Below are 20,816 nucleotides of genomic sequence, written 5' to 3' on the forward strand. Positions count from 1 at the left end.
GCTGCCGGAGATCTTCGAGCGTTTTGATGTTTTGAGAGAACAGGGCCCATAAAGCAATGCTCCTATCGATTCGTTCATGTTGTTGTACTTCATCTTCTAATTTGCACCAAGAAAGTGGTTAATTATTTTCTTTTAACTATTTTGTCACCCCTAGTCTCAGATAATAATTTGCAAAAGGTATTAAACTTATCATTTTTTATACATTTGATTTCCAATATCCACTGATATATCCAATTAAAGATCAATTCCCTCTACCCCTTCGCCAAAAACTCTAATGTAATATGGCTTCCACTTTTTTAGTCGGAATGATTCATATATTTGTAAGTTTTGATCAACCAAGTTATCGCCCGGGATAAGATAGTAGAGTCATTCCATGATGATAATGTTAAGAACTTCTTAGTTTCAAAATTGAAAATTGAAAGCTCCATTTCATTTGTTGTAACACATTCTTTTAGTTTCCTACTTTACAATCTATTTTGAGCTATCATTTACAAAACACTATGTCATGACTCAACAAACAAGAAGCTGCTGATTTTCACTTTCTTGGTGCAAAGAATAAGCTGAACAGAAACATGAAGGAATTGAGAGGAGCAATGCTTTGTGAAGATCTCCAGCGGCCACACCTTTCTTGATTAGTGAAATGATGTAATCCATGAACGCTGAATCACAGGGTAATTTAATAGGGCCGCCACTCGGTATCCCAAACTCCTCTTCAGACATGTTTAAGAGTTGCCTAACAACCTCATTTTCAAGGTATGCCAAGGGAATGACAAATCGCCTTTCATCAATTGTATAGACTACAAAATGACCCTTTTCAACTATAAAGGATGAAGATGTACTACAACTATCTTCATCACTACCATTTCTTGGAAACGAAATCCTTTTCTGCTGCATGGCTGCAACTTCTGCCATCTCCTAGCCATTTTGATGAGTTTCTTGGCATTGATCATTGTCTCTCTCTTTTTCTTTTTTTTTTGGAAGATTGAAACAAGAAAGTAAACAAGAAATTTAGAGTCTTTTTGAGGGTTGAATTGTTAATGCTTGTCTTGAATTGGTAATGAAAAGGCTCATGAAAGGGGGATTATTTCTTCATTTCTTCACTTTGGTTGACAATAGATTGGACCTATTAGGTATGATATCAGCTCATACTTAAATAATTTGAAGCCATTAAATGAAGAATAGCTTGTAGAAGGCAAAACCATGTGCTACTCCTTTCTTTGTCATGTACATAAGGGATCTTTAAATTGTCATCTTGTCTAGTCCTATTCTGCTTTTGTTATAACAAAATCTTTTGACCTTGAGCAACTCTGTTGACAGATTTTACTCAAAAGATATGTTAGCAGTAAGAAAACTGAACCATTTTTTGGTTAATAGTGTCAAAACAAATTAATCAATTCAGGAACCAAAGAAATTAGTCATTTGCAATTAAATCAGAAATCTCTTTTCTTTATTTATTTCTTCTTTTTGGGAAGAAGGATAAAAAGATCATTTGTCACAGTTTTCGTCGAGAGACAAAAACTATGATATTAACCAACACAAAATACAGCTTAAATTCTTCTATTTGAAGTATTATGCCTCTTGACTTTTGTTTCCACCTTTGAACAAATTTTTCCTTTTATCTTATTTGAAAAATTGGTTTAATGCAGCTTTTGACGTAACTTTCTTATGAATTAGGACTAGAAATTTGGATATTCTACATATTTAGAACCCTATTTTGGTAATTTATGCAGGATCTTGAGGCTATTTTGTGCTTACTGATTGTTCTGTGAATACTTTTGAGGCCAATCTCAAAATTGACAACATAACATATGATCATACTTCTCTGTTATTCATTGGTTGCTAAATATTCTCATTGTTAATAAAGTTCAATTTGAATTCATAGGACTACTAGAAAGCAACTGAAAGAAATCAGATATAATCACAAAGTTAAAGAGTGTTGACAAGAATATGAAGTTTTGATGAATAATTAGATGTTGAATATTCTGTACACTTGTTGAGTATCATGTATCTATTACAAAACTTATCACATTAAGGTCAATAAACTAGCAATTCCGGGTTTCTTAGTTCTTGAAGGTGTAGAGATGATGAGCATTGACTAGAAGCAACTGATACAAGCAACGCATTCTGAAGATCGATAGCTGCACCTTTTCTAATGAGTGATATGATGTAGTTCATAAATAGTGCATCACACGGTAATGTAATAGGGCCATCACTCGGAAGTCCAAATTCTTCTTCAGACATGTGAAACAGTTGTCTGATTACCTCGTGTTGTAGATAAGCCAAAGGAACTACAAATCGCTTTTGATCAGTTGTATACACCACAAAATGCCCTTTGCCAACTATAGAATAAGATGTTCTACAACACTCTGCGTCATGGTTATTGGATCTTGGAAAGGAAATTCTCTTCCTCTGCTTGACCGCAAACTTCTTCCATTTCCTTGCTATCTTGATTAGTTTCTTAGCACTGATCATGTTGATTTCTTCGGTTTATAGGAAAGAAAATATTGTTTGTGTTTTTAAAAGGTTTGATTGAGTTCTATCTGCTTGATGATCAAAATGTTTCATGGAAGTAGTTTATTTATAGTTGAGGCTAGAGAATGAATTTGAAAATTGTAGTTCTAGTTGTCAACCTGAGCAGGTATTGAAGGCAAAATCATGTGCTGATGTTTTAATATGGGACCTTAGAAATTGTGGAAATGGCTGGTCGTCTTGTTTTAAGTAAAGAGGTTGATGCATTTATTGAATTATTTGTCACTATATCTTTAAACCAAGTGGTCCATGAATAACTCATCAACTTCATCCATTCTTCTGCATTTTATTTTAAGGGTGTCTTTCGTTCCAAATCATTAGAAGCAATGGGGCCTAATGTTGTTCAACAAAATTTATGGTCTGAATACTTTGACACTAGCAGAATAAGCAAAACCATGTGAAACTTCATGTGTTAGTTGTTGTCTCTCAAATTTCTCTTCACCAAAAAAAATATTAAGTATATGTAACTTACCATTATTCAGGCTAATCGATTCCATTTAGAGTTACATCATATTCCTTGAGACAATGGGTATCAAAGTGACTCCATTTATTTAGTCTAATCGATTCTTAAGAAGGTCTTCAATCTCTGAAGGTGTTCCAAAAGGACATTGTGCAATATATGTAGGAGAGAGCCGGAAGAAGAGATTCGTCGTGCCAATATCATACTTGAGTCAGCCTTTATTTCAAGACTTGTTAGCTCAAGCTGAAGAAGAGTTTGACTTTGATCATCCGATGGGCGGTCTCATAATACCTTGCAATGAGGATGTGTTCACTGATCTCACTTCCCGCTTGAGGAGATTATGAATAGGACCATGGTGCAAATTCTTCTGCCCGTGAGATTTTGTAAAGTAGGATTAGAAATGAGAAAGAGTAGATTGTAGAGAGAGGTCATGTATAGCCTGGGCATTGTATAGAACATTCCCATTGTATTATGATGAAGCCATGCAAGATACTCACAAAGATCAGTAGATCGAAGCGATGGAAGATGAGATGAAGTCACTCCATGAGAATGACACATATGAGTTAGTGAAATTGCCGAAAAGTAAGAGAGCTTTATCTAACAAAGGGATGTTCAGAATAAAGCAAGATAATCATACCTCTGCGCCTAGATACAAAGCGAGGTTAGTTGTTAAAGGTTTTGGCCAGAAGAAGGGAGTTGACTTTGATAAAATTTTCTCCCCTGTTGTGAAGATGTCTTTTATTCGTGTGGTTCTAGGCTTAGCTGCAAGTCTAGATTTAGAGGTTGAGCAGATAGATATCAAGACTGCTTTTCTTCATGGTGATTTAGATGAGGAGATTTATATGGAGCAGCTTGATGATTTTGTAGTTAAGCTTGCAGATAAACATGAATTTTGTAGAAAATTGGCAGGCATGAAGTCTGTCAATAGTTCATCTACTTGAAGACACATTTGGCCCCTTGGTTGGAGGGGGAGTTTGTTGGGCACATGCCCATGTTGTCCAGCCAAAGGCCCAATGGCTTAATCCTATTCTCTTTTGGTTTCCAATCCTATTCGGAATTAGATTCGGTTTATTCCTATTTTGAGTGGATTTTGGCTTTAAGAGAAAGCACCACTCATGATCTATAAATAGGACAACCTTGGAGAATTATTCTATGCTCATTGATACAAGTCTTTGAAAGACTTAAGCACATAAGAGTGGTTTTTGAAAGAGCTTTCGTCAAGAGAGAAGAGAGAAACTTTACGGGACAAGTGTTAGTGTGTCACTTGTGTTTGCCTCTTCGTGAGGTTGTTCTCTCGATATTTTATACTCTCTTTTTATATAGTGGATTGTTCATCTCAGCGTTGGACGTAGGTTAGTTGACCGAACCACGTTAAATGTTTGTGTCTCTTTTGGTATATTTCTCTTTTGTTGTCTGACTTATCGTCGTTCAAGGTTTGCTTTGTTAGTTTCCGCATGACACCTGATTTTTTCGGTCCTAACAAGTTTTAGGTAATTTTCGTTGATTTATGAGTATTGTTTTTACCAAGTGTTATGTCTCCAGGCTTAGTTTTAAGAAAGTGATATATATTTTATTTGTTAATGAAATTTTACAATGCAATGTGTAAAGTTTCTACTACTTTGGCGGGAGTTATGTTCTAAAAATAGGAAGAATGAATGAATGAAGAAGAAGAAAATATATGTCCACTAATTGGATTTCATCAAATTAAAATTTAGCCACTATTTCCAATGCAATAGGAAATTGCCTACTACATGGTTTTAAGATTTAAGTAGTGTAATGTAATATGTTAAAGCAAGTTACTTATCATTTATTCTGGATTACCAATCAATGCTATTAAATAGATTACATGTGATAACCTTTTAAGTTTTACGCTTTTAGTGCATAGAACTTAAACTCATAATTTGAAACTATTTCACGATAATGAATGCTATAGATCCGGTTAATTTCAAGATAAAGCTCTATTCCATCTGTAATAATACAAGCTTTCACTTGCCTATTTTTCAACTACTATACAATCTATTTTGAGCTATTATTTACAGAACATGATATCATGACTCAATGAACCAGAAGTTGCTGGTTTCCACTTTCTTTGTGCAAATTAGAAGTTGAAGTACAACAATATGAAGTAATTGAAAGGAGCAATGCTTTGTGAAGATCTACAGCAGCTACGCCTTTCATGATTAGTGAAATGATGTAGTCCACGAAGTCTGAATCACAGGGTAATGTAATAGGGCTGCCACTTGGGAACCCGAACTCTTCTTCAGACATGTTTAAAAGTTGCCTAATGACCTCATTTTCAAGGTAAGCTAATGGAATGACGAAGCGAGCTTGATCAGCTATGTATACTATAAAATGGCCTTTCTCAACTATAGTAGATGAGGATGCACTACAATTGTCTGCATCGCTGTCATTTCTTAGAAATGAAATCCTCTTCCGCTGCTTGACCGCGAACTTTTGCCATCTCCTCGCCATCTTGATGAATTTCTTAGCACTAATCATCGTCATTCTCTGGATGGTAAGTCAAAATATATAGATACCTTTGATGACTTAATTGATATTGCTTGTTTTTATGATGAAAAGGCTCATGGAAAAGGAGATATATATACAGTCAAATCTTTCTATAACGACCTCGTTTGTTCCGGATATTTTTGGATGTTATAGAGAATTGCTGTTATAGAAAACATATATTATAATAGAACATGAGATTTGGTTCCGGAAAAATTTGGCTTTTATAGAGAAGTGTTGTTATATAAGGATGTTTTTATGATGAAAAGGCTCATGGAAAAGGGGATATATATATATATATATATATATATATATGTAGACAGGCTTTGAGTTGGAGCTGAAGTTTTGTGAAGGCAAATTCATGTGCTGATGTCTGTTGGTCATGTATATATGGGGCCTTAAATTGGTGAAAAATTCCTCTCTGCAGTTTGGTAGACAACAACTTGGACCTATTAGTTAGGCTATCAGCTTAAACATTAATGAATGAAGAATGTGCAAAGGGATCTTTAAATTGTCATCTTGGCTGGTTTTTCTTTATATAAAAACCACTGCATTAAATGTGATTAAAACCAGTGCAACATATTTGATCACTCACTGCTAGCTATTGGAATGCAGGATTTAGAAGAACCTGATCCAATATAAATAGAAGTATAGTGCTGAACTAGTACTACTTCTCACCTTTAGTTTTGTTAAATGGAAAATACAGGCTAAGTCTTCTATTTGAAGAGTCATAGTTCTTGACTTTTGTTTCAGGATATAAAAAGGGCAGCCCGGTGGACTAAGCTCTATGCGGGGTCCGAGAAAGGACCGTAACACAAAGGTTTATTGTATGCAGTCTTACCCTACATTTCTCCAAGAGGCTGTTTCCACGGCTTGAATCCGTGATTCCTGGTCACATGCCAACAACTTATGAGGAATAAGACCCTTTGTCCCCTCCGGGCAAACATTTATACTCTCTCCGTTTCAATTTAGATGATATAGCTTGACTCGGCTCGGAGATTAAGAAAAAAAAGAAGGCTTTTGAAACTTGTGGTCATAAAAGCATAAGGGGTAAAAACTTTGTGAGTCATGACATTTATGTGGTTATAAAAGCTTCTCATTAAGGGTAAAATAGGTAAAATGAAAAGTTTAAAGTTGAATTATTTCCAAATTTAAAAATATGTTTTGAAATAAATTAAAAAGGAAAATATCTCGTCTAATTTGAAATGAAGGGACTAGCAACTGAAACAAGAGCACAAACATCCTTTTTTGGGGGGAAAAGGGTAAAAATTGCCGCTCAACTAGTGAAAATATAGCAATTATACCCTCCATTTAATTTTGGTATCAAAAAGTCCTCGTCGCTAATATTTTGACTTAGTGGGCGTTTGGACGTAAGAATTGTAAAATTTCCAACAAAAAATAAAATAAAATAAATTTTCAAGTGAAAATGGTATTTCGAAAAAGTGAAAAATTTCTTATGTCCAAACGGGCTCTTAACTATGCCCCTATGAAGTCTGAACTAACCGATGTCCAAGTGTGTTTTCAACCCATTAAAAAATATTTCTTTGCTGACATGGCCGCTCAAAATCAACGGGAGGGGTATTTTTTTATTTTTAAAAAGGCCACGTGGAAAAAAATCACAAGATTTCAGAAAAATTAAAACTTAACCTTCCATTTGTTTTGATTTTTGATACCAAAATCAAAACAGAGGATACAAATATACAATCGCTCTATTTTCAATATGAGGGGCAACTTTAACCTTTTCTGCATCCTAGCCCCTAGGTTTATATCAACCTCGTAAGGCATGTCACTTTAATTGAATTTTGTCGGGTTTTTTATGGTCCATAATATTTGATTTTTTCGGATAATAAAAAAAAATTAACCTCTTTTTCTTTAAATTTGCCCTTGAAGTAAAAAAAACTATGAATATTTCTTATATTTTTAATAAACAGATTAAAATTAATACAGTCAATTTTATTATTAATTAATGTAGAAAAGATTGATTCATTAATATGTGTGAAACCAGTTAAAAAATCAGTAAAAGTTGACCGAATGGAGTAGTTAACTAATACACATTTTAACCTTCATATTTTATTTAATTTAATGCTGAATAAAATAATAGGATTTGAGGTAAATATCATATATGCCGGTAAAATTTTGTTAACTATTTACTTGGTCAAAGCAATGTACTGTAATGATAAGCAGCCGTCCAAATTGTAGCATTTACTTGGTCAAAGTCAAAGCAATGTACTCTTTAGTATGAGACAATGAGCACATAAAAAAATTTCCTTTTTTCCCAAAAAAAAAAAAAATTATTTTGAAATTATTGTTTGGCCATACAATTTCTAGTTTTAAAATTTTTCAAGTTCTAAAAATATTATTTTTTCAAAATTTTTATTCAATCACTCACAAAATTTTAAAAATAATTCAAAATCGTATTAATGTCCAAATATAATTTTAATTTTCAATTTTTTTTTTTTAGAACTTTACAATTCTTATGTCCAAACGCTACTATTGAGTATGGGAATTCAACAGTCTGTCTACTGAAAATTAAAAAAAAACGAAGAGAAGCAGAGGATAATGATGGAGGAGGGAACTGTATCAAATCAATCGGAAACGTTATTGGTGCATCCGGCAGTGAAACCTTTATCTTTTCTGCTTGGGACATGGAGAGGTGAAGGCCAAGGCTTTTTCCCAACTATTTCCTCCTTTAATTACTCCGAAGACCTCCAATTTTCACACTCTCCTAACAAGGTTAGTTTCTGGTTAAGCTCTTAGAATGAAATTAATTGGCATAGGCAGCACGAATCTGTATTAATGGGTGCGGAGTTTAAGAAATTTTAAAAAAAAAGACTTTTAAACTTGTGGGTGTGGAACAAGTTATAAATCATTCCATTTAAGATAAAAATGACAACTTTAAAATTAAATTGTTTGTAAGATATAGAAAAGTATCATTTTTCGGGACAAACTAAAGAAAATGATAGAGATATTGTAACAGTCCAACCCACTAGTTATAATGTCCGCTTTGGGCCTTAGCCTGCACGGCTTTAAAATACGTCACTAGGGTCTAAGACTTGTTTACTTATATACACAGCATATCTCCCCAACGTGAGATTCGTCTAGGGTTTCACATACACGCCACTTAAGGACTCAGCGTCCAGGTTTGCCCCACGATCAGCCTGCCCACTAGTGATATTATTCGCTTTGGGCCTAGGCCCGCACGACTTTAAAATACGTCACTAGGGTCTAAGACTTGTTTACTTATATACCCAGTATATCTTCCATGTTTTGTCAACGTGAGATTCGTCTAGGGTGTCACATACACCCCATTTAAGGACTCAGCGTCCAGGTTTGCCCCACGATTAGCCCGCCCACTAGTGATATTATCCGCTTTGGGCCGAGGCCCGCACGACTTTAAAATGCGTCACTAGGGTCTAAGACTTGTTTACTTATATACCCAGCATATCTTCCCTGTTTTGTCAACATGAGATTCGCCTAGGGTGTCACATACACCCCATTTAAGGTCTCAGCGTCCAGGTTTGCCCCACCATCAACCCGCCCACTAGTGATATTGTCCGCTTTGGGCCTAGGGTTGCACGACTTTAAAATGTGTCACTAGGATCTAAGACTTATTTACTTTATACTTTATTTACTTGCGGATTTGACTAGGGTGTCAAAGATACCTTTGGTCTAAAATTTGCTTTTTCTGATAGTCAGCCTGTGATAGCTTATTCTCAAAAGACATGGAACTTGAAATCCGGACAACCTATGCATTCAGAGAGTGGATACTGGAGACCTAAACCCGATGGAACAATTGAAGTCGTCATTGCTCAAAGCACTGGTCTTGTTGAAGTCCAGGTGATTTTCTCCTTATGAATAATCATATGCAACTTTTGACATAGACATTTTACATAGAAACTTGTTTCCGCGGAGTTTAAGTTCTGTGCACAGACATATTCACACAATTAGGTTATTTATAAGGTGCTATAGGTAAATATCTATAACAAATGTTAATTGGGAAACTGATAAAAACGTTAACTAACTTATCAAAGTTAAAAGTTCAGTGACCGTGTGTATAACTTAAATCCATTTTTGTGATTCATGGGTCATGCCTCGGAATTTCATGTTATCAGATTTTTTAGATGTGCTAAGGACTATGTGGGTAGTTCTAATATTGAGCTGGTAATTTGAATTGACTTATGATGTTAAAACACAAGACTTGTTAACAGTTCTAATATTAATACATGTTGGCGTGTTCGGTTGTTTATCCAGTTTGGTCAACCATAAGATCATAATACTTCTGCTTTGATTCTACAGAAAGGAACATATGACATGAAAGAGGGAGCTGTGAAGCTTAACAGCGAACTGGTTGGCAATGCTTCCAAGGTAACCTCCTCTTGCAGCAGTGTTTATCTAACTAGAGATTTCATAAGAGAAGAAGAATCCTTACATTAAACAAATTTTCAGTCTAATGAGAAAGCATGTCATAGTTGTAATAAGTTTTCTTTTTTGTGCTTTGAATTGAGATTGACTTGGTCTTTAGTCTACCCTGATGAAACCTAAAATACTGAGAAAACATTTCGTAGTTGCAATAAGTTTGACTAATGTGATCCTTCACTTACCTGGTGGACAGGTCAAGGAGATCAGTCGAGTTTTTAAAGTGGAGAATTGTGAACTATCTTATGTTGTGGAAATGGCCACCAGTCTAATTGGTCTTCAGCCGCATCTCAAAGCCTCGCTTAAGAAGCTCTAGGCAGCCAGCTCATGACAGGAGACATCAGTATCTATACTATACCCCTGATGCACTTGTTCACTGGTCTTTGTGTGTATTGACGTTGTATCTTTTGATAACCGTATTGACATTTTATCTTGTCTTACCATAAGTATAATATTGAATGTTAATTTCAAGATAAGGCTCTATTCCCTCTGTAATAATACAAGCTTTCAGTTGTCTATTTTTCAACTGCTATACAATCTATTTTGTGCTATCATTTACAAAACATGATGTCATGACTCAATAAACAAGAATCTGCTGATTTCCACTTTCTTGGTGCAAATAAGAAGTTGAACAGCAACATGAAGTAATTGAGAGGAGCAATACTTTGTGAAGATCTCCAGCAGATACACCTTTCTTGATTAGTGATATAATGTAGTCCATGAAGTCTGAATCACACGGTAATATTATAGGGCCACCACTCGGTAGCCCAAACTCTTCTTCAGACATGCTTAAAAGTTGCCTAATGACCTCATTTTCAGAAGCCAAGGGAATGACGAACCGTGCTTGGTCAGCTGTATATACTACAAAATGACCCTTTTCAACTATAGAAGATGGGGATGTACTACAACTGTCTGTATCATGGGCATTTCTTGGAAATGAAATCCTCTTCCTCTGCTTTGCCGCGAACTTCTGCCATCTCTTGGCCATATTGATGAGTTTTTTAGCACTGAGCATCTTCATTTCTCTGGAAAACTAGAAAAAAGAAAGTAAATTAGAACCTTAGGGATCTTTGATAAATGAACTGATAGTGCTTGTTTTATGATGAAAAGGCTCATGAAAGGAGGATTATTTATACAAGAGGCTGTAGACGGGCTTTGAGTTGGAGCTGAAGTTATGTTACTAACAACAAAAGGCAAAGCCATGTGCTGATGCCTTTTGGCCAGGTTGATATGGGGCCTTAAATTTGTGGATGAAGTTAGCTTGAAAGGATTAAAGATGATAAGTTTCTTCCTTTCTTCACTTTGGTCGACAACTGATTAGGCCTATTAGTTATGTTATTAGCTCATGCTTGGGACTTCTCACCAATGGCAATAATTTGATACAATTAGATGTTGAATTGCTGGTGGAAGGCAAAACCATGTGCTACTCCCTTCTTGATCATGTAGATGGGGGACATTTATATTGTCGTCTTGGCTGGTTGTGCTGGAATAACCACTGCAGTATAGTTGTTAGATAGGGACACAAGTATATTAGTGTAAATGTTTGTAAATTCAAAATTTGGTGAGTTAACACTGCTCACAAATTTTACTCAAAGACATATTTAACAGTAAGAAAACCCAATCTGTAGTTGATAGTGTCGAAACAAATGAGGGGATAGCAACCAACGAAAAATTAACTTTATCAATTAATTCAATAAGTCTTTTTCTTGTTCTTTTTCTTTCCTTTGGTGGAGGGAGAGGTGTGCATATGAAGAAGATCAAAAGATCAAAAGATGATATCTTACAAAATAGTATGGTTTATTTAGAAGATAGTGAAGGATGTAATAATTGAAGGGATATTGTTCCCTTGAGAAAAAATAAATGCGATAAAGCCACTGCAACATAGATGTACGAATGGCTCTTGACTTTTGTTTCAGTATAGAAGTTTGCTCTTTATATTACTTGAAAAGATGGCTTTATTCAGCTCTTGACACAACTTTCCGTTTGATTATGCAACAATCTGATATTAAGGGTGTGCGACCTACAGAGATCTATAACCCTATTGGTTAGAATATGAAAGTTCTGTAATGTTATAGTCCTTGTCATGTAATATTCCAAAATCAAAAGATTGTGAAAATTTTCTAGGCTGGTCCCAAAATTGACCGCATAAAAATTTGTAATCCACATCATATTGTCTGTTCGGTCATTGTCACTTAATGTTGTCATAATTAGTGGAGTTCAATCAAATTGTAGGACTACTAGAAAGAAAATAAAAGAATCAGATTCTCCTAAATGATCAGAAAATTAAAGAGTTTGGAGACAAGAATATAGAATTCTGATGAATAATTGAGATTTTAATATGCTGTACACTTGTGGAGTATTTTGTATCCTAGACTACTACAAAACTTATCATAGGTCAATAAACTAGCACTTGGGGATTTCTTTGTTCTTGAAGGCATAAAGCTGATGAGCATTGGCTCAAAGCAACTGATACAAGCAACGCTTTCTGAAGATCGGCAGATACACCTCTTCTGATGAGTGATATAATGTAGTTCATGAATAGTGCATCACATGGTAAAGTGATAGGGTGATCACTTGGAATTCCACACTCTTCTTCAGACATGTGCAACAGTTGTCTGATTACCTCATGTTGTAGATAAGCCAACGGAACTACAAATCGCTTTTGATCAGTTGTATAGACCACAAAATACCCTTTCCCAACTATGGAAGTTGGTATGCTACAACTTTCTGCATCATGGTAATTGGATCTTGGAAAAGAAATTCTCTTCCTCTGTTTCGCTGCAAAATTTTGCCATTTCCTTGCCAGCTTGATCAGTTTCTTAACACTGATCATATTGATTTTCTTTGAAATATAGGAATGAAAAAAACTTGAGGATATTTTTGAAGGTTTGCTTATGCTATCTGCTTTATGATCAAAATGTGGCTCATGGGAGCAGTTTATTTATAGTTGAGGCTAGAGAAATAAATTTCAAATATAAGCTGTGGTTATCAACCTTAGTTAGGTGTGCTAGGCAGAATCATGTGCTGCTGTTGAATATGGGACCTACTGCATTGTGGATATCGCTGGTTATCTAATTTTTCAGTTCTACCATTTTGCTCTGTAGTATAAGAAGAAACACAGCCAAGCTTGAGTAGGACTAATTAAATGTAACAGACATCATGAAAGGGACCTAATAATTGTGGTATTTGTGTTGATATGCCTATCTGGTTATCCTTCTTTGCTGAGTCTGTGTCAAGCCAAGTGGTCCAGAATTTTGTCATGAATTATATCCATTCTAGTGGCTTTTAATTTTAAGTTTGCTGAACCATGTACAAATTGTTTCCCTTAAACAATTTGTGCACTAGTAAAGCAGGAATTATAGCTTGTAAGTTGAGGAGTTAGAGATATTCACTAGCACTCCAAGCTTAGGAAAGGAAAGGCTTGTTAGTACCGAAGATGAATGAAGAAGCTTTATCCAAGAGAAGGAATTTTATTCCGGGGTTTTTGTTCGAAGAGATGCCAGGACATTCTTTTACTATCAAATGTTTTCATTTTGACTTGAAAAATAAGAACTTCTGCAATTCATTGTTTCATCCTCTTCTCTTGGTGTGAAATTTGGCAGTAGTATATTACTGCTGCTATGACTAGAAAATATCATGGGAGTAAGAGACGCTTAAATTTTCACTTTGGTCGACAACAGAATGGACCTATCAAGTCACACTTTAGGACTTCTCGCCAATTTGAAGAGTTTGAGACCTTTGAATGAAGACTAGTTCTCTCGGTGATAGATGAAGTTTGCTTAACAACTCTGCTGGTGTGAGCTTGCTTACATTGCCGGTCCCAAGCCCGAATAAAGGAGGAAGATTGCGTTAGGTTAGCAGCCAGCGTAAAACTTGACAATTCATGATGAATCCTCATAATTTCACTTTTATTTTTTTTGGTAATGATAATGATATGAGTTGAGCTTAATGAAAAGAATGAGGATTCATATTGCCAACCCCAACTTGTTTGAGACTGAGGCGTAGTTGTTGTTGTTGCTGTAGATTAAGTTTGCTGAACCATGTGCTGCCTGCCTGAATTGTCATGTATGTAGGGGACCTTCACATGGAATGTTAGATATCAAGTCTTCCTATGTGCAAAAGGAAAGGATCAACTGCCCTTTCCACTGTCCAAAATTTGCTAATTTTTCTTGGGCTTTAATATCTACTGCTATTGTTCATGAAATTGTTTATAATTTGAAAATGGCAAGTTAAAAATTGTTTACAATTTACTTAGAAGGCAACATTAACAACAAGGAAACTAAATCATCTTGGTTGAAACTAGTCTTTTGCGGAAGCCCCTGGTGCATACTCTTACAATCAAGTCAATAGTCTTTTTTTTTTTTTTACTTCTTCATGCTGGAAAGAATGATTTAATGAAGCTTTTGACATTACGTTCTTTGAATTGAGCTTATCAACCTACCCGCTGATTGTGAAAGCCACAAGCTATATATTCTAGGTGCAAGACTAATAGAGAGCAACGAATATGCAATCAGATTTTTCCAATTTATAAAGAATAAAACAGTTTGGATAAGAATATGGAGTTTTCATGAACAATTAGATGTTAACATTCTGTACACTTGTTGAGTATCATGTATCCATTACAAAACTTATTGAAGTTAGCTCAACAAACTAGGAATTGTCGGTGACTTGGTTCTTGAAGGTATGAAGCTGATGAGCATCGAGTGGAAGCGACTGATACAAGCAAAGCATTCTGAAGATCTACAGTTACACCTCTTCTGATGAGTGATATGATGTAATTCAAGGATAAGGCATCACATGGTAAAGTGATAGGGCCATCACTTGGAAGTCCAAACTCTTCTTCAGACATGTGCAAAAGTTCTCTGATTATCTCGTGTTGTAGATAAGCCAAAGGAACCACAAATCGCTTCTGATCAGTTGTATAGATCACAAAATGCCCTTTGTCAACTATAGACGATGATGTGCTACAGCTTTCTGCATCATTGTAACTTGATCTTGGTAAAGAAATCCTCTTCCTTTGCTTAGCTGCAAACTTCTGCCATCTCCTTGCCATTTTTATCAGTTTCTTAACACTGACCATATTGATTTCTTTGGAAGATAGGAAAGAAAAAAGGTTGGTTACTTTTTAAAAGGTTTGAGTAATTGCTATCTGATTGATGATCAAAATGGCTCATGGAAGCAGTTCATTTATAGTTGAGGCTAGAGAATGAATTTGAATTGTAGCTAAAGTTGTCAACCTGAGTTAGGTAGGCACGGCAGAATCATGTGCTGCTGTTGAATATGGGACCTAATGAATTGTGGATATGGCTGGTTGTCTAGTTCTGCGATTGCAGAAAAGAAAGTTAATGCATTTCTTCCCTTTTTATGTGCAGAATAACAACAAATGGGCTAAGCTAAACAACAACAACAACATCCCCACTTAATGGGGTCTGGGGAGGGTAGTGTGTACGCAGACCTTACCCCTACCCTGAGGTAGAGAGGCTGTTTCCAAATAGACCCCCGGCATCCTTCCTCCAAGAACTTCCCACCTTACTCTTGGGAGACTCGAACTCACAACCTCTTGGTTGGAAGTGGAGGTTGCTTACCATCAGAGCAACCCCTCTTGTCTAAGCTAAAGTAGAATAAAAATAATTGTTGCAGCCATATTGAAAGGGACTAGAAAAGAGTGAGTCATATAATTTTTCTTTTTTATTGAATTGATGAAAATAGCAGACAAGTTCATTTAATTGGATTATGAGTATTTTGTTGTTATTCCACAAATATGACATTTTTTTCCAAGTGATTGTCAAAGAGTTAGAAGGCAATGGCATGTGATATTTCATGTCATGTTATCTTTCTTTCTCTTGTGGTATTTCTGTTGCTTATTCCTATCTGGCATTTTTTGTCACCTCACCTCTAAACCAGGTGGTCCTGGACTAAATCATCAAATTTATCTATTCTTGTGGATGTTATTTTAAGGGTGTTTTTTTCTGCTCCAAATAAGAAACAGTAGGGCCTAGTGTTGTTCAACAAAATTTTTCTGGTCTGAATACTTTGACAATAACAGAGTAGGCAAAACCATGTGAAACTTCATGTGCCATTGTCTCTCACCAGTAGCCACCAATTTCTCTTAACCACTAAACTTTTGGATATGAAACTTGTCATAAACTTGTATATAATCAGACCCAAAGCATTTGAGCAAAACACAAGTACCCTGACATTCAAAAAACTTTCATTTTTGTGCAATTCTCAAAGTTCTTGTCCTTTATTTTCCTTCATTTTTTACAGTTACATCATATTCCTTGAGACAATGGGTATCAAAGTGACTCCATTTATTCAGGCTACTCGAACCCTAAGGAGGTCTTCAACAACTGGAGGTGTTCCAAAAGGGCATTGCGCAGTATATGTAGGAGAGAGCCAGAAGAAGCGATTCGTCGTACCAATATCATACCTGAGCCAGCCTTTATTTCAAGACTTGTTAGCTCAAGCTGAGGAAGAGTTTGGATTTGATCATTCAATGGGCGGTCTCACAATACCTTGCAAAGAGGATATGTTCGTTGATCTCACCTCCCGCTTGAGGAGATTATGAGTAGGACCATGGTGCAAATTCTTCTGCCCATGAAATTTTGTAAAGCAATAGCTTTAGAAAAGAGAAAGATGAGAGATAGTAGAGATGTCACTTCCATTTAAGTGGGACTTGACAATGAGGGAAACAATTCCTTGTTTTTGCTTAACCATTTTGTATAGTAGTAGTAGAAAACAAGGATTTTCGGCTTGTAAAGTTAGTTAAAATGACTAACCTCCTGTCAAATGAATATAGCCAATTTTTATTCAAGCAAATTTTTTTAAGTCACTTGATTGGAAGACTCAAAAAACTTTTATATGTTCATGTTTCCTACTTCAGTAGATGAATGTGTGTAATACCCTATATTTAATAATAATAATAATAATAATAATAATAATAATAATAATAATAATAATAATAATAACAACAACAACAACAACAACAAAAATTATAAGAAAATAACTTTACAATAAAAAAAAAAGGATAAGTAAGGCAAAAAGGGCCGAAGCCCATTTGGCTAAAAGAAAAGAAAGGTCTGCTGAGTTCGACGAAGCAGAAGCTTCAAACGAAACAAAAAAAAACAGAGAAGGAAAGAAAGGTAGAAGAAGAAAGAGGCTAGAACCAAATCTTGAGAAATCTTAAATACGCACTGATTTTTACGGGTAATACTCGAATTTCTCATCTGGGTTATTTTCTTCTGATAATTCTTTTTATCTCAGTTCATATATTTGAAGGGCTTCACGAGGTATAAGAAATTAAATACCAATAATAATTCTTCTGGGCAAATTAAGAGTCAAACATGAAACCTCGAGGGTTGGGTATTCTAAAATAGCTATGAATTAGCCTAAATAAGAAAATTAACATGAGATCGATATTATGTAATTATAGATTGATTGGAGGAATTTGTACGTGTTGCTTGAGGTGAAGCAGTTGATATTTCGGCACGAGTACTGTGAGTAGTAATCTTACCGCAATTTGTGTTTTCATAACTTGCATGATTTACACATGATTTTTAATATGAATGTGTTACCGATTATTTTGAGTTGCATGTGGGACAAGTTTTTTACTCGATATGATACCGAAATAGTTATTTGAGATGAATACTGTGGTTTTAAATATTTTCGTATCACTAGATCTGTTTGACCGTTTCTTGAATTTACTGTTATCGAAAGGAAATTATATAATTTGATAAGAACCGAAATGTCCTATATTGTTTTAAAATAGTTTCTACGAGTATATACGGATTACAGAGACAAGTATAAATGGGAGTAGACATTAAAGGATCTCGTAGCTAACGGCGGGTTCGTTAGACCTGGTGCACCTTGTAATTACAGATTACCGTTATAGCCCTCGCTAGTGGAAAGGTAGAACTAGCATACCATTACTGATTTCCCTCGAGTAGGGACTACCTTTATATTTGACTTCTTACGAAGAAGTCCACAGTTATACCGATTACATGATCCGTTCATTAAAACCTCCCAAATGTGAATATTGAAATTGTACAGTGGTTACCGAGCTTATTACTAAATTATTATTTGTATTATACTACAAGAAGAACATGATGAGACTGAAAATTATTTATTGTTTCTGAAAGGGAATTTTTATGTTATCTTCTATTTGAGATACTAGCATGTTTTCTGACTTGTTCCCAATAAAAACGGTTGTGGTTAAGTGTTATTACTCACTGAGCTAGCGACCCATTCCCCGCTAATTTTTTTTACAGAGACAGCAGTTGACGCAGGCGAGGATTTCGTTAATTAGAGTGCACAGATTGATATTTCTCGGTGAGCCTCGCACTTGTTCGCGTGGGCAGAGATTTTATTTATTGTTATGGTCTTTTTTTTGAACTCTTAGAGTCGCTCCATAGTCATTATTTTAGTATCATGAGTATTCTTTTGTTATTATAGTCTTATGTTGAGTATCGTTCTCATTTATCAAAGTTGGAGATAAATTAGTATTTCTAGTGGTTAGTTTGTGGTTTAGTCATGGTGGAGACTTGTATTGGTTAATTGACATGTTGTCAATTGTTTGGTATGATATTAGGATGTTTGGTTGTTGATTTGAGACAGGAAAATTTTAGGGATGGTCCAAAAAAGGGGAAATTCTACCGAATTTTCTGTAAAATTACCGATGAGGCTTACTTGGGAGCACTTGCTCCTAAGAGCCGGTCACAATCCTAAATTGGGTAGTGACAAAGTTAGTATCAGAGCTTAGGCTTTAAGTCCCGAGTCATGGAGCAATGTTTAGTAGAGTCTTGTTCATGGGTATGTAGGCGCCCATACTTATGATCTCGAGGATACTGAACATTTAAGAATGTTTTCCCTTCTTTCATTCTTTGATCGTGCATTGAGATAACTTGAGATTGACTTTGGAATATTTCTTTCGCAGATGGCTAGGACACTTACACCCTCATATGCTGGACGTGGTACTACCCGAGGTGGAGGTCAAGTTGGGGTTCATCAAACTAGAAGACAGACTGCTTCTCAACCTCAAGTTGGGAACATGGGTCAAACCCAAGTTGTTATGCTAGATCAAGTGCAAGAGCAGGGAGTTCAGAATGCTCCACCACCAGTGCCAACTGTTGTACCTATTGTTGCCTTACCTGCAGATGCAGTGGCAAGGTTATTGAATGTGTTAGAGGCATTGGTGCCTACTCAGGACGGAAGTTCAGCTCCTCATGCTACTTTACAGACACAAGCACCTACACAAACTCAGCCTTTCGGGAATAATGAAGTATCCCTACACGAGTTCCTGAAATTGAAATCACCAAAATTCACAGGTTCCGATAATTCAGCAGATCCTCAAAGTTTCTTGGATGGGACACTCAAGGCATTATGTGCTCTTGGATGTTCTAGTGAGAGAGTCGTGGAGCTCGCAGCATACAAACTAGAGGGTATGGCCAACACATGGTATGAAATGGTATTGCTAGGAAGGCCAGCATGAGCACTACCATTGACATGGGACGAGTTCACTAAGTTGTTCAAGAATTATTTTCTTCCAGACATTCTGATGCAACAATATGCTAGAGACTTTGAGAGATTGGCTCAGACTCCAGATATAAATGTGTCAACATATAACACTAAGTTCTGTAAGCTGGCTATATATGCTCATCACTTAGTGTCTATCGAAGAAGCTCGAGTTTAGAGGTTTGTTGATGGATTGGTTGGTCGACTATACACTGCAGTAACCCCACAGATGAAGACTTTATCCTACTCTGATGTAGTCGATCTTGCTAGAAAGATTGAAAACAAAGGACGTGAGGAGCGTGCAACTAGTGATTTACGTAAGAAGGCCAAGACAGGAGGGGCTTTCAGTGGTGGTTTTAGTGAAAATAGAAGAGCAGGAAATCAGGGACAACAACAACAACAGGGTTCTCATATAGGGACACACATGTCTTCACAGTCCACATACAAACCACATTATAGACAAGGTAATAGGGGACCATCATCTTCTGGACATCGTTCTGGGCAGATATATGCCACTACTCCAGTCTGCCAGACTTGTGGTAGATCACATTTGGGCCAATGTCGTGTTCTAACTAGAGAGTGCTTTCGGTGTGTCCAGTTGGGACATCACTTGAGGGATTGCCTTCAGCCTCCGAGAAATTTCAACCAGGCTTCTATTCAGTCAGTTGCACCGACTCAGACTACTCATAATACTTCAGGTGCTACAGGTACAGGAAATAGAGGTCGAGGTGTTGGAGACCGTGCTACTGTGAATCAAGGACAAGGCAATGCTGGTAGAGGTTAGGCGAGAGTTTTTGCATTTACTAGACAAGATGCTCAGGCCTCGAATGCAGTGGTTACAGGTATTCTTTCTGTCTGTCCATTTGATGCACTTATGTTGATTGATCCAGGATCTACCCACTCCTATGTGTCTTCGTACTTTGCTTTGAGATTTAGTTTACAGCCCGAGCTATTGAATGATCCTTTTCTAGTTGCTATTCATGTTGGAGAGTCTCTATTAGCTAAATACATGTATCGTGCTTGTCAGATTCGGGTTGAGGGTAGAGATACTCTAGCTGACCTTATTGTACTTGATATGATTGACTTTGACATGCTGATGGGAATGGATTGGTTATCTTCTTGCTATGCTATAGTCGATTGTCATGCAAAGATAGTTAAGTTTGAGATACCAAATGAACCCAGTTTTATTCTAAGAGGGAGTCAGGTTCCAGAGACTTGCAAAATTGTATCTTTTATGAAGGCTCAACGACTTCTGAAGAAAGGTTGCTTGGGTTTCTTAGTTATTGTAAATGACACAAGAAAGGAAACAATTAGTATAGAAAATGTACCTGTAGTGAGAGAATTTTCTGATGTATTTTCTGAAGATTTACCAAGTTGCCTCCAGTACAAGAAATAG

The 20,816-nt window shown here is 36.0% G+C and overlaps 7 protein-coding genes across 7 annotated transcripts; 3 read left to right on the top strand and 4 right to left on the bottom strand.

The window, feature by feature from the left end:
* Window positions 1–510: 510 nt before the first annotated feature.
* LOC104245527 (auxin-responsive protein SAUR67-like) lies at window positions 511–912 on the bottom strand. The gene has a single exon (XM_009801146.2). It carries the CDS (start codon window positions 910–912, stop codon window positions 511–513), a length of 402 nt encoding a protein of 133 aa, XP_009799448.1.
* A 1,122-nt stretch (window positions 913–2,034) lies between these two features.
* LOC104245526 (auxin-responsive protein SAUR68-like) lies at window positions 2,035–2,472 on the bottom strand. Its single transcript, XM_009801145.2, has one exon. It carries the CDS (start codon window positions 2,470–2,472, stop codon window positions 2,035–2,037), a length of 438 nt encoding a protein of 145 aa, XP_009799447.1.
* Window positions 2,473–5,044: 2,572 nt separating this feature from the next.
* LOC104245525 (auxin-responsive protein SAUR68-like) lies at window positions 5,045–5,494 on the bottom strand. The gene has a single exon (XM_009801144.2). The coding sequence runs from the start codon at window positions 5,492–5,494 to the stop codon at window positions 5,045–5,047; it is 450 nt and encodes a 149-aa protein (XP_009799446.1).
* A 2,489-nt stretch (window positions 5,495–7,983) lies between these two features.
* Window positions 7,984–10,515, top strand: LOC104245523 (peroxynitrite isomerase Rv2717c-like). The gene is made up of 4 exons (XM_009801142.2): window positions 7,984–8,227; window positions 9,191–9,331; window positions 9,791–9,859; window positions 10,107–10,515. The coding sequence occupies exons 1-4, from the start codon at window positions 8,054–8,056 to the stop codon at window positions 10,224–10,226; spliced, it is 504 nt and encodes a 167-aa protein (XP_009799444.1). The 5' UTR covers window positions 7,984–8,053; the 3' UTR covers window positions 10,227–10,515.
* Window positions 10,516–14,552: 4,037 nt separating this feature from the next.
* LOC138869717 (auxin-responsive protein SAUR68-like) lies at window positions 14,553–14,963 on the bottom strand. The gene has a single exon (XM_070147367.1). The coding sequence runs from the start codon at window positions 14,961–14,963 to the stop codon at window positions 14,553–14,555; it is 411 nt and encodes a 136-aa protein (XP_070003468.1).
* Window positions 14,964–16,199: 1,236 nt separating this feature from the next.
* On the top strand, window positions 16,200–16,478 carry LOC104245522 (auxin-responsive protein SAUR21-like). Its single transcript, XM_070147368.1, has one exon. The coding sequence runs from the start codon at window positions 16,200–16,202 to the stop codon at window positions 16,476–16,478; it is 279 nt and encodes a 92-aa protein (XP_070003469.1).
* Window positions 16,479–18,842: 2,364 nt separating this feature from the next.
* Window positions 18,843–20,816, top strand: LOC138869719 (uncharacterized). Its single transcript, XM_070147369.1, has 4 exons — window positions 18,843–19,347; window positions 19,456–19,542; window positions 19,639–20,199; window positions 20,311–20,816. Exons 1-4 carry the CDS (start codon window positions 18,843–18,845, stop codon window positions 20,814–20,816), a joined length of 1,659 nt encoding a protein of 552 aa, XP_070003470.1.

The sequence above is a fragment of the Nicotiana sylvestris genome, chromosome 5 (genome assembly GCF_000393655.2).
Source record: "Nicotiana sylvestris chromosome 5, ASM39365v2, whole genome shotgun sequence".
NCBI classification, from domain to species: Eukaryota; Viridiplantae; Streptophyta; class Magnoliopsida; order Solanales; family Solanaceae; genus Nicotiana; species Nicotiana sylvestris.

Coding starts and splice junctions, on each gene's coding strand:
- LOC104245527 (XM_009801146.2), bottom strand. CDS start 912: ATGGCAGAAGTTGCAGCCATGCAGCAGAAAAGGATTTCGTTTCCAAGA.
- LOC104245526 (XM_009801145.2), bottom strand. CDS start 2,472: ATGATCAGTGCTAAGAAACTAATCAAGATAGCAAGGAAATGGAAGAAG.
- LOC104245525 (XM_009801144.2), bottom strand. CDS start 5,494: ATGACGATGATTAGTGCTAAGAAATTCATCAAGATGGCGAGGAGATGG.
- LOC104245523 (XM_009801142.2), top strand. CDS start 8,054: ATGATGGAGGAGGGAACTGTATCAAATCAATCGGAAACGTTATTGGTG. Junction 8,228..9,190: donor TTTCACACTCTCCTAACAAG/GTTAGTTTCTGG, acceptor TCTGATAGTCAG/CCTGTGATAGCTTATTCTCA. Junction 9,860..10,106: donor TGGTTGGCAATGCTTCCAAG/GTAACCTCCTCT, acceptor CCTGGTGGACAG/GTCAAGGAGATCAGTCGAGT.
- LOC138869717 (XM_070147367.1), bottom strand. CDS start 14,963: ATGGCAAGGAGATGGCAGAAGTTTGCAGCTAAGCAAAGGAAGAGGATT.
- LOC104245522 (XM_070147368.1), top strand. CDS start 16,200: ATGGGTATCAAAGTGACTCCATTTATTCAGGCTACTCGAACCCTAAGG.
- LOC138869719 (XM_070147369.1), top strand. CDS start 18,843: ATGGCTAGGACACTTACACCCTCATATGCTGGACGTGGTACTACCCGA. Junction 19,543..19,638: donor AACATATAACACTAAGTTCT/GTAAGCTGGCTA, acceptor TATACACTGCAG/TAACCCCACAGATGAAGACT. Junction 20,200..20,310: donor ACAAGGCAATGCTGGTAGAG/GTTAGGCGAGAG, acceptor TGATTGATCCAG/GATCTACCCACTCCTATGTG.